Source organism: Drosophila albomicans, chromosome X (genome assembly GCF_009650485.2).
Source record: "Drosophila albomicans strain 15112-1751.03 chromosome X, ASM965048v2, whole genome shotgun sequence".
Classification (NCBI taxonomy): Eukaryota; Metazoa; Arthropoda; class Insecta; order Diptera; family Drosophilidae; genus Drosophila; species Drosophila albomicans.
In genome coordinates, this window is record NC_047627.2 from 22533144 (window position 1) to 22545914 (window position 12771).

The following is a 12771-nucleotide window of genomic DNA, read 5'->3' on the forward strand; positions in this document are numbered from 1 at the left end:
TACGAAACTGCAAATAAAAAAAAGAAATGCAATTTAACAAGTAAATCAAAACAATTCAATTGTGCAAAAAATAAAAAAAGAAAACATAAATAACTTGCAAAATAAATAAATAAATCACGATTATCTGTGTATGTAAATTGATCGACTTGCTTGAAGAGTGGAGAGTGGAGAGTTGAAGAGTGGAGAGCGAAGAGTGGAGACTTGGACTTGGCGCAGCAGCAAAAGAAATAAAATAAAATGTAAAAGAAGAAAAAAAACTCCCGCAATTGTAGCTGCGATTGTTGTTGTTGTTTTTGTCACTGCTGTCGCTGCCTGCGTCGCTGCCGCTGCTTCTGCCACTGCCAGCGCCGACTGCAGACTGGCGTCTGTGGCAGTTTCCATTTCATTTTTAAGCAAACGCTCGACGCGTTCAGCGTTTTAATATTTAATTGTCGTTGCTCGCGAGCGGTTCAAACAGCAACAGCAACCACAGCAATCACAACAGCAATCACAACAGCAATTGCCAACAGCAAAACGCGCGTTGATTTTTTGAGTGTATTTTATTTTTTTTGCAAGTGATTTTCTTTTCTACTGTTTTTTTTTTCGAGTGTTGTTTAAGCTGCTTCGATTTTTTTTTGCGGTGCTTTAAAGGATATTTTGCATAAAGTGTTTTTCAAATTTTCAATTTAAAATGTGGCACTTGAATGTGGCATTATTTTTATTGTGCGGCGTCGGCTTGATTGAGGCACGCAGCTACAGCAATGGATTGATCTTCTATGACCTTGCCACACATACACCTTACTTGCCACCAACGGTGAGCGTGTCCCGTGGCCGCAACTTGGCCAGCGTCAAATACTCTGAAAAGGGTTCGATTTGGTCCACGTTCGGACAACCTTGCGTCTGCCGCGGCGTGGCATGCGGCTGCTGTGCCGGCCTCAAGGTCGATCAGTACAAGTTCGATCAGAAGGGTGAGTAAATGATTGAGTGGGGAAGAGAGAGAGAGAGAAAGATATAGAAATAGAAATAGAGTTAAAGTCAAAGATAAATATAAATATAAGAGACAGAGATAGAGATAGAGATAAAGATAAAGTTGAAATTAAAGAAAAAGTTAGATATAGGTAGTTAGATATAGGTATAGATATAGATATAGGTATAGATATAGATATAGATATAGATATAGATATAGATATAGATATAGATATAGATATAGATATATATATATATAGATATAGATATAGATATAGATATAGATATAGATATAGATATAGATATAGATATAGATATAGATATATAGATATAGATAAAGAGATATGTATAGAGATGGAGATAGAGATAGAGATTTAAATAGAGATAGAGATAGAGGTGGAGAAAGAAATGGAGAGAGAAAGAGAGAGATAGACATAGAGATAGAGATAGAGATAAAGATATAAATAGAGATAGAGATAGAGGTGGATATAGAAAGAGAGAGATAGACATACAGATAAAGATAGCGATAGAGAAAGATAGACATAGATATAAAGATACCTATAGAGAAAGTGAGCGAGAGAAAGAGACAGAGATAGGGATATACATATATAGACATAAAGACAAAAAGAGCAATTAAAAAAGAGAGGGAGAAAGAGAGAGATATAGAGAAAAGAGAGAGATTGAGATAAAGATGGAGATAGAGAAAAATTAGGGAAGATAAGATAAGGGAAGAAAAGAGAGAGAAAGAGATAGAGAGAGAGAAGAGAGAGGAGAGAGAGAGAGAGAGAGAGAGAGGGAAAAAGAGTAAGAAATAGACAGAAAGAATGATATATCGAGAGAGAGAGAGAGAGAGACAAAGCGATAGAGAAAGAGAGAGAGCAAGAGAAAGAGAAAGAAGAGAGGGAGAGAGAGAGAGAGAAAGAGAAAGAGGGAGGGAAAGAGAGGGAGAGAGAGAATGAGAAAGACAGAAAGAAAGATATATGTATATAGAGAGAGAAGAGAGAGAAAAAGTGAGAAAGAAAGGGAGAGAAAAACAGAAAGAAAGAGAGAGACGTAGAGCCAGTGTGTGACATGCCACAGCATGTCGTGACACGCTTGCATTTGCCAATCAAAATGCCACAAATTGTTTTGTGTCGCTTTGCCACCCGCAACTTTCCATTTCTCAGCTACGTACGTATTTTAATTTTTCGTTTCTTTCGCTGTTGCAGTTTGTGCGAACATCACATTTGTGCCACAGCTGGAGGAGGCACAACTCGAGATGTATTTAAACGAGCGACCATCGTCCAAGTTTGGCATCTCGCTGCGCAACCCGACGCCCTTCTGCATACCCGTGATGATGGGCGTGCCGATGGCGATGTGCGTTCAGCTCACCGACATCCAAATGGTGGAGAACAATCTGAACATGTGCATGGACTTTGTGGTCCGGCTGGCGACAACGGATCTTTTCGAGATGCATTTCCAGTGCATGCGCATGGGACTGAGCGGGGTTCAGTATGTGGATAAGAATGGCAAGCCAGTGTTGCCCATTGGAGAGCAGCAGGCGGAGGATGAGGAAGAGGTGCAGGAGGAAGAGGAGGAGCTGCTGGATCAAGATGAACACACTGATTATGATTATACGGATGTGGCTGAGTCAGAGAAGCAGCAGGAGCAGGCAGGGGATGAGGAGGGGGAGGAGGAGAAGGAGCAAGAGCAAGAGCAGCAACAACAGCAAGAGGAACAAGAGCAGCAGCAACAGAAACAGGAGCAACAGCAACAGGAGGAAGAACAACAGCAACAGCAAGATGCGGAGTTGACAATGGAGCAAGCTGAGCAACAGAAGAAGAAGCAAGGAGAGCAGCAGGAGCAGCATCAACAGGAGGAGAAAACAGAGGAACAACAGCAACAGCAGCAATCGGAGTTGGAGCAGCAATTTGAACCGGAGCCGTTGCCCATTGAAAGTGAAATGTTGATGGCAGGTGAAGAAGATGAAGCGGCAACAGAAGACTACGAAGAAGAGGAGGCAACCGAAGCAGAAGAGCTGCAAATGCAACAGCAGCAACATCAACAACAACAAGAATATCAACAACAGTCCCTGCAGCAACCTCAGCAACAGCAACAGCAAGAGCAACAACATCAATCCCAGCAGCAAGCACAACAGCAACAGCAACCAGCAATGCTCAGTCTTGGTCAGCTTTATGGCGATGAGAGCGAGCCAGAGTTCAACGAAATGAGTGAAACAATTGCCAATGAACAAACAGCAGCAGCAACAGCAGCAACGACAGCAACAACCAAAAAACCCACAGAGCAAAAGGAGGCAACAGAGCAACAGCAACTGCAGGAGACAGAAGAGCAGGCGGAGGCGGTGGCAGATGACGAAGAGGAGGAGGAGGAGAATGAAAAGGAGGAGGAGCAGTCAAAGACTGAACAGCCAGAGGCGTCGCGTGAAGAGGAAGCAGCAGCAACAACAACAGCTGAAATAGAAAACGACATTGACAATGAGGTGAATGTGGATGATGACGACAAAGTTGAAGCTGCAGCAGAGGAAGCAGCAGCAGCGGCAGCCGAAGACATTGACATTAAAACGGAGGCAACTGCTGAACAAGAAGAAGAGGAGGAGCAGGAGGAGGAGGAGGATGGCGAGGGAACGCAGACGGAGGCAGCAGCAGCAACAACCGAAGAAGATAACGATGATAATGATAATGACAATGATGATGATGATGATGCAGCAGAAGATAATAAAGACGATGACCAGGAGGCGGCAATTGCCAATAGCAATGAAAGTGCTTCGAGGCCCAACAACAGCAGCAGCCATAGCAACAGCAACAGCAACAACAACAGCAGCAGCAGCAACCACATTAACAGCAGCAACGCTTTAAACAATGAGCCAAATCGTCAAGCTGTTGATGACATAGCTAATGAGATACAACATCAACTGCAACAACAACAACAGCAACAAGAGGAGCAACAACAACAGCAACAAGAGGAACAACAACAACAACAACAGCAACAACAACAACAACGTTGGCGTCGCTTGCGTTTGCGTCAGCGAAGCTTTGTTTAATTGCAACATTGCAACTGCAGCCGATTGTTATTAATTTATTGTAATTGTTAATGAATTGTTAAATGCTAAATGCTTGTTAATTAATACTTATTTATTGCTAGCATAGACAAAAAAACCAACTCGAATAAAAATGTAACAAATTTTATATAAAAAACAAAAATAAAACATGGTTTGAAAATATAAGAAAAGTCACACAAATAATAAATTATTACTGTTAAATGCTTGATATTTATTTATTGAAACGCTAATAAAAAAAAATACAACAAAAAAAATAAACACAAAAGAAATCTATTTTAATTATTAATAGATTACTAATGCTTATTAAAAATACTTATTTATTGCCAGCATCGACGAAGAATTAAACTAGAAAGATTATAGTTTCAATTGTATGTACCAAAAATCGTGACTTTATCTTCAAAACTGTTGTTCGATTTTTATAGATTTGTTGGGTGAAAGTGGGCGTGGCAACAATTTGAAACAAACTTGATTTGCGTGCAAATACTGTCGACTAAAAAATATATATTTATCTCTTATAGTCTCTGAGATATAGGTATTAATACGGACGGACAGGCAGACAGACGGACATGGCTAGATTAAGAATATATACTTTATACGGTTGAAGATCCCTCTTGTGCCTGGCACAACGTTATAATACCCTTCTACTTTATGTGTAGCGGGTATAAAAAAAGGGAAGAACACAAAATCCAATTTTCACATTAATAAATTCTTACTGCTGGTTAAAAAATGATTATATATTGATAGACATAAAAAAAGAAAAAAAAAAAAAAACACAAAATAGAAAGGGAATAAAATATATAAAACGAAATAATATGTATTGTATATGCGATAAATTAAAAAACAACATAAATAAAAGAAACCAAATTATTAAGAAATTTATAATATTAAATGGTTGTTAAAACACTTAAAAAGGTCAACAATATCATAAAAAAAAGTAATACGAAAAACCACAAAACCAATTTCAAAGAAACAGAAAAACGAAATTTGCAGCAGCAGCAGCAATAATTGCATCAAAAATTGTAGCAGCAAAACGATTGCAACTACATTTGTTGCTGCAATCAGTTTGCTGCAGCTGCAATCACTCCTTACTTGCAACATGCAACTCTGCCACAAGGATACTAAACTAAAGCGCCGCGCGATCCACGTTCCTTGCGCTTGCGATGATAACGACGGAATTCCAATTGATAGCTGTTTACCGCATTGCACAACTCCAAGTAAGCCAACAGTTGGGGCGAGTTCAATTTCCTGGCAATGGTATTGGTCTTTTGCAGCGAGTCCCTTAAGCGCTCGTGTCGATTGAGTGACGCATGCACCTGACAGATCAGAAACGAGGCATTGAAGCGCCAGATCAAGCTGTTGCAGGCGTTTGCTTCTGTGGCAACGAAATTCGAAATTGAAAAACTTTCAATTGGGGATGCACTCCAAGCTCAACTCACCTTTGGCCGCATTGCGTGCCATTCTCACGCATTTGCCAAAGTGCGATTCCTTGAAATGCTGACTCGCTATCGCAAACATCAGATAAGCTCGCTCGATGCCAAAGCGCGAGTGACGAAAGCGCTCCTTCAGTTTGTCGATGATCAAGCTGCAAGAGATGGAGAGAGGCGAGAGAGAGATAAAGAGAGAGTGAGACAGAGAGGCGAGAGAGAGAAAAGAGGAAAAAGAGAGAGAGAGAGGGAGAGAAAGATAGAGATTGAGAAAGACAGAGAGGTGAGGAAAATACTAAGTATGAGTTTTTGTATATTTTAGTTTATTATGCGGCATTTTTAATTTGATCGATGTACTAGACATTGCTTTTGGTATATTTTAGTTCTTTGAAATTGAGCGATATACTAAATACGACTCTTGGTATATTTTAGTATTTTTAAATTGAACAATATACCGAATATAGCTAAATATTTCAGTATTATTTTGGTATTTTTGAATTGAAATATGTATATACTGCTAATATAATAATAATAATAATAATAATTTTTTGGTATATTTAAATTGATCGATATATTAAATATGACTTTTAATATATTTTGTACTTTGAGATATATTGATCGATATACTATATATGACATTTGGTATATTTTAGTATTTTGAAATTGATCGATATACTAAATATATCTTTCGGTATATATTATATATATATATATATTCGGTATTTTGAAATTGATTGATGATACTTATACTGTATACTTATATATTCATACTGATATACTTTATAATTATGCCCTTTGGTATTTTGTAGTATTTTTTTGGTATTAAGGCCCAATTACTCTAGAAATGTAGATCTTTAAGAAGCACAAAAGAAAAGCTTACTTTTACCACATATTGATTTGAAGAATATTGATATGAAACTGTTCTTAATATCTTTGTTACTTAACATTAAGTATACGTTTAGTACTTCTTACATCTTATTTTTATAAAATAAGAAATTAAGACAGATTTCTTTTGAATAAAACGAAAAATCTTAACTTATTGCGCTGTGAAATGTCTGGAGTACAGAAATTTAAAGTAGTTTGGTAAAAAAGTCAAGTCTGCAGTCATATAGTTAAATTTGTATATTTTGGCAGCTGCATCATTTCCAATTTGAATCAATTGTTTCGGACACAGTCAATTGCCTTTAAACATAGCCTTAACCTCTAGTCCTGTATGAACAGTTCATAGAAACCCTAGAAAACACTAATTTTTCAAATTCAATAAAAGTTCTTATGGAAGAACTGTCAGTCGAAATGGTTATCTGTCATCGATAATCCTAAACTGCTCTTAGTCTACAAACTTTTCCCAATTCAATAAAAGTTCTTAACTTTTTATGGATGAACTCATTTAAAATCCTAACAAGAAAACTGTCTTTTAAATAGTTGCTTCCTCAATAATCACAATCTTCATATGCAAACAAAGAACTTTATGCATATATAGATCGGGATTATTATTGGGGAACCAACCTCACCGCATATGAAGATTGGGATTATTATCGAGGTTGCTTCTAATCCCAATCCTAATTTAAAGAACTGTCTTTTAAATACTAATACTAAATTTCATCTGTCTTTTACATTGTTGTTTGTTTGTACTTGAATTTACTTCCCCTCGCCCACTTACGTGGAGTTTTCCGCACGTTCGGTAGCTTTGGCCACATCCTCGTACACGTTGTGGCCACCGAAGATGCTGGAATGATTTCGCATGCGATCCTTGGGCAGTCTATAGAGTATGTCCTGATTCTTGGGATTCAAGAAGTCCACATCTTTGGGCACCTCACGTCGATCGATGTGAGCTAAGCCCAACATGTTGTATACTTCGTTGATGAACTCGAATTTCCAGGGCAATGTTCGTTGGGTTTTCAGCACAATTTTCGTTGACATTATGTGCTCCACATAGTCGGTAAGACGATCGATATTATGCTCAAGGCGCAGACGGCGAACGTCACGCAAAATGCGATAACAATCACGTCTCGTCTGATACTCCACATAATACAGATAGTTTTCACGATGCTTTTCCCAAATCGGATAAATCGGTCTCCGAACATGCATCATTTTCTAAAGATTCGTACGGAATTACATATAATATATAGTATATATCTTGTTTTGATATGTTTACCATAAACTTTCGGACTATCGCATATTGTTCGCAGCTAAATTCGTGGATTTTGTCAGCGGTTTGCACGTAGAGCGGATTGAGCAACTCTTTGTTGTTGCGCAGTCCTTGCAACATTTTCACATCGATGGCACTGCTTCCCAGGTAATGATAGTTGTACACTTTCTCAGTGACACGACGACGTGCTTGCTCCAAGGGGGATAGCGATATCTCATTCTTCAGGGTCACGCTCTCGACATCGCATTCCGATTTCTCGCGCAACCTCTGCCACATGGGGCGTGGCACAAAGGCGGCAGTTGTGGCACGATTGCGGAGAATCAATGGCAGATTCTGCAACATAAACGGATCCAGTCGACTCCCCAAACAATCGTCGAGCACTGAGTGGGTCTAAGAAGGGCACGAGGGGAGTGTAGAGAGAAAGAAGAGATGGAAAATTCAAATAGAGAAGGTTAAAGAATAAAGAAAAAGTTACTTTATGAAGAAGAGAACAAAAAATGTGATGTATTAGCAGAAAAGCGTAAAAAGGAAAATGAATGAAGATACCCACTTAAATAATTGAAAAGAACAACATGTCTGATAGAGAGACAATGAAGTGATCGCAGAAGAATGAGAAAGAAGAGTGAGAAAATAAACACAAGAAAAATAAAAAGAACAAATATAATAAGGAACAGAAAATGTAAAGTATTAGCAGAAGAATGAGAAAGAAAAGATACAAAATCAAGTTAAAGGAGTCATGAACTATATAGAGATCAAGCCAATCAAATACGGAATAGAAAATGCATTGCATTTGGGACAGATGGGAACTTAGACAATGATTAACATTAGCCGAAGACAGAAAAGGAAGAATAGAAGGAAAAGCAAAATGTTGAAAAATATACAAGAGACTATGCAGATGGAAATCCTACAAGTAGCAAACACTACTGTGAAACTTTTTGAATAGTTAAGAAGCAAGAATCTTTTTAGCGATCTTCCAAACTCACTAGAGCTCTGTGCTTCACGAAGCGATCGTGGATCGAGTGACCGCGAAACTTGCTCGCTTCGTTGTAGAGCTGACAGAGATTCTCCTCGAAGCGATTGCAATCGAGCAGCATGTCGCACTTGTCGAGTATGAGACCCGAGTTCAATTGCCCCTTCAGCTCCATCAGCCGTTGCGCCTCCAACACATCCCTGTAAGCATCCTCATTCTGTGCCATGCCACGATGACACTTGCTCCGCGCATGCAACGTTTTATATGCCTCCAGTTGATAGTGCAGCGATTGTTGTTGTTGCACCGTTGATGATAGACGGAAGGAGGCAACCGATGGCAATGCCGTCGTGCTCCTCGTCTCCATCTCCCTGGACAATTCGAGGGCGCGATGAAATGATGCCAACGCCTTCTTGTTGCACAGCCGATGGCTGTAGTATTGTCCCCAGTCCTTGAAGAGTCGCGTCTGGATGAACGGTGGCCAATCGATGCGTTGCCATGGCTTCAGATCCGGCGGCAGGCCGACAAAGACGCTCTTTCTTATCGAACTGTCGCGGGACATCGCAAATTTATAATCGAATTATTGCTATACAACAAAATTTGCAAAAGTACACGTTAATTTTATATACGTCAAATTTAGACATAAATACAATCGAATTTTGTCTGTATTTATTGACAATGTACATTTTTTTATTTGGTATTTCGCTATATTTTATATATCAAAGTAGGCAGCATAAAAAGCAGAGCAACAAAAAACCGATTGTAGAAATAAAAAAATACAATTTAATTGAATTTGCACATTTTTTACAAATGCAAATTGCCTGTGTAACTTGTGTAATTTATTTATTTTAAAATAGAAAGTGTATTTACATATGTAAAATAAGAAATTGATAGAAAATCAGCATAATAACATCCAGATTGTCAATGTATATTTTAAAGTGTTCAATTTTGAACACGTGAGATACGCACAATGCTTAAGCAATGTTATCATTTAAATATACATAATATAATATTTAAATATCCTAAATAAATACCTCACCAATAAACAGAAAAAATACCTTTAAAATACTAACATATACCAAACACATGTAAATATATGCAAATATTTCGAAAAAATAGATATACGAAACGCTTTATTTTGTATACAGATAATCCGATATACCGAAAAAATACCTCACAAATATTCATTCAAAATACTGAAATATACCAAATGCTTTATTTTGTATATCGATAATCCGATATATTATATAATAAAAATATACCTAAAGAATACCTCAAAAATACTAGTTTATATGTTGATAATCCTACATATAGAGCACAAAATAATCGTAATTGCCTACCAAAGCAATAAAGACCCCATTTAAAATTAGTTCTTTGATAACATCAAAGCTTTTTAGCCGATCACGGATCATCGTCAAGAATGCAGAAAGGCAACGCATATAAAAGTTAGTTACTCATGCCGATTAATTAAAAAAAAAACATTTAAAAAAAAATAAGTAAAAATAGGAAACATACGAATTATTTATTTATTATATAATATTATATTTATGAGATGAGCAAGAGCTACAATGGCTTTTATACTAAGCATAATTATAAATAATCTGTACTTTAGATAGTGACAAAACAAAATGAAAAATAAACAAAAGTGCATATGGAATTGTTAAATTGCAAAAAGTTTTCACAATTCAGTCCCACATCTAAGTAAATCATATACAACATTGTAAAATAATAGTAAAGAAAATGCTTAAAACCGGCAATTGAATTCGCATTTATGTTGATTATCGCAAAAGTGCGCTTCCCATGTTTAGGCTCAGAGGAGAGCTCAACTCTGACCAAGAAAGCAGCTTCATGGTGAATCTGCAAAGTTTTTGTTGTGTTGTTTCTTTTGCTTTGTTTCTTTGGCATGGAAATTACAAAGTACTAAAGGTAAACTTGAATGGAAAGTGAATTTTGTGGCTTATCTCATCATTTGATTTGCGCAATCTTTTCTTTTATTATTATTTTTGGGGGGATTCTCTTTGCAATGCACAAAATGACGCAATGAACTAGAGACCGAGACGGAAAATAAAAAGTCGGCAAGTTCAACTGATCTCTTCTCACGCCTACGCAAGGGGCAAAAAGAGTGTCTGAAGGGGGGAACTTGAGGGGGGCGAGCTTTTCACACACAGATCACTTAACACTGTCGGCCACGGTTCAGGCAAATGAATGTCGTCGTCTTTGGGGCCAATGTTCACGCAGCGAAAAACTATTTGAAATTCCCCCCTTTAGGAAAACAAAAGAGAGTAGCAACGGCAACGGCAACAATAAAAATAACAATAACAAATAATGACAAGCGTCATAATCGGGCAATATTTACGAGCATTATTATATAATTCTCAGCTGTGGTCAGTCCAAATTATTTAATTACTTTATTTTTCTATCTCTTACCTAGCTGCTTTTGCTTTTTTTTGTGTCGTTTGTCGTTTGTCTTTTTTCTTTTCTGGTCAGCTAGACTTGGCCCAGTTGTCGGGCAACGACAACAATTTTACAACAATTATTACAAATATTTGCTTAAAATGTAAACTGCTTAATTGTTGTCATACCCTCCACACGCATTCTACAACCTAAAAGTGGGTATGCTAAGTTGGTAGAAACAAGTTTTGTAACTGAAGTTTGAACTTATCGAAGTAAGCTTTGAAATTAAAGGCGAAATTTTGAGGTGACTTTGAATGAATAAACAACGATAGCCATTTCAATGAATGTTATCGATAATAATTCATAGTAATATAATAATCGATAACAAAACAAATTTATTTTTGAATCGCATTAACAAGAATAGCCGAAATATTTAACCATTGAATTGTATCAAGCAAAACTCGAATTCTTCATCCGAATTTAAGTAACTGATAGTAATAAAAATGTATTATTTTATCAAATTAAAGAAGAATTATTTCATTGGCTTTAAATAAAACTGTGTGTCATATATCTTTACACAGACATTTATAGCAAACTAAATTCATTAAAATAGAGGCGATTGAAAGAAAATTAAATATTAATAGTCGTTTGACTAAATGTTATCGGTAACGAATTAAAACTATCGATAGTAATAAAGCCGAATTGCAGATACATTTCATTGGTTTTATAGAATAATTTATACTAGAGGTGGAGAACTATAGATAGTCTGCGCCATCGATAGTGATTGATAGTTTCCATAAAGTATCGACTATCGACGATAGCAAGGAAAATCTATTGTCGATAGTGCAGTAAAAGAAAATAAATATAATTAGTTTTTCAAATAATCCATATTTGTTTAAAGTATGAGAGTTTGAAATTGGTTTTCCAATCTTTATGTAAAAATAATAAATACCTATTATTCAAATAATATGATTTTTTATTTATATAATTATTATATTTTCAAGAAGTTCAAATAAATATCGATAGAAATTTGAATCACAACTATCGATAGTAATAAAGTAGAATTGCAGAAACATTCCAATAGCTTTCCATAAATTTCATAGAATAAATAATTGCTTGCTGTATTTACAGGGTATTTGCGAGCCGTGCATTCGCCGTGCTGTGTGTTACTTTTGCTTCACATAATTGTGTGCATTTCTTTTGTTTTCTTCATTGCTCGCGCTTTGCATAAGCGGAACACGACGAATTTCAATTTAGTTGACCAGACTGCCTGATCCATCCGCTGGCATTTTGCGGGCTTTTTTGGCCAAGTCTTGGATGGAGGAAAGAGAGGTAAAAAGAGAGGGAGAGAGAGAGAAAAGAGATCTTGGCAAGCGCGGCGCAAAACTCTTCATTTGTATGCCACATGGGGCTGGCTGTGGGTGTCTCGCTTGCGGAAAGAAAGAAAGAAAGTAACAGAAGACAGCGACGACAGTAAAAATGAAAAAAAAAAAAAACCGAAAAAAAAAAACAAAAACTGTTGCACGAGCTACGCCACTTGAGCGCCAATTAAATGTTGCTGCTGCTGTTGCTGTTGCTGTCATTGCCATTGTTATAGTTGTATTTTTTGTTTTGTTATTGCTTTTGCATTGATTTGATTGTTTGCTGTCTTCATTTTTATTTGCCAAAATAATAAATAAATACGAAACGACACACAGGAAACTAGCGAACTGTGGCGAACTGACTGACTGACTGACCAACTGAGTGACTGACTGACTGCCACAATGCATTGCATGCCAATTGAGTGACCATCAAACTGTAAGCACAGCACAGTGCATGCTCAACCGTCAGTTGG

The 12771-nt window shown here is 37.0% G+C and overlaps 2 protein-coding genes across 2 annotated transcripts; one reads left to right on the forward strand and one right to left on the reverse strand.

The window, feature by feature from the left end:
• Nucleotides 1–670: 670 nt before the first annotated feature.
• LOC117566619 (putative uncharacterized protein DDB_G0271606) lies at nt 671–3733 on the forward strand (the record flags this gene model as incomplete). The annotated part of the gene is made up of 3 exons (XM_052004402.1): nt 671–947; nt 2154–2566; nt 2717–3733. Coding segments are annotated over exons 1-3 (1707 nt in total), but the record flags the coding sequence as incomplete, so codon positions are not given.
• Nucleotides 3734–4894: 1161 nt separating this feature from the next.
• On the reverse strand, nt 4895–9224 carry LOC117578297 (uncharacterized). Its single transcript, XM_034263740.2, has 5 exons — nt 8560–9224; nt 7583–7966; nt 7088–7521; nt 5440–5585; nt 4895–5375 (listed from the first exon to the last, which is right to left on the reverse strand). Exons 1-5 carry the CDS (start codon nt 9103–9105, stop codon nt 5122–5124), a joined length of 1764 nt encoding a protein of 587 aa, XP_034119631.1. The 5' UTR covers nt 9106–9224; the 3' UTR covers nt 4895–5121.
• Between the last annotated feature and the right edge of the window lie 3547 nt (nt 9225–12771).

Excerpts from the sequence above, each read along its gene's own strand:
- LOC117578297 (XM_034263740.2), bottom strand. The coding sequence starts at position 9,105 with ATGTCCCGCGACAGTTCGATAAGAAAGAGCGTCTTTGTCGGCCTGCCG. Across the intron at positions 7,522-7,582 it reads CGATAGTCCGAAAGTTTATG|AAAATGATGCATGTTCGGAG; the intron begins GTAAACATATCA and ends ACGAATCTTTAG. Across the intron at positions 5,376-5,439 it reads GGCACGCAATGCGGCCAAAG|AAGCAAACGCCTGCAACAGC; the intron begins GTGAGTTGAGCT and ends TCGTTGCCACAG.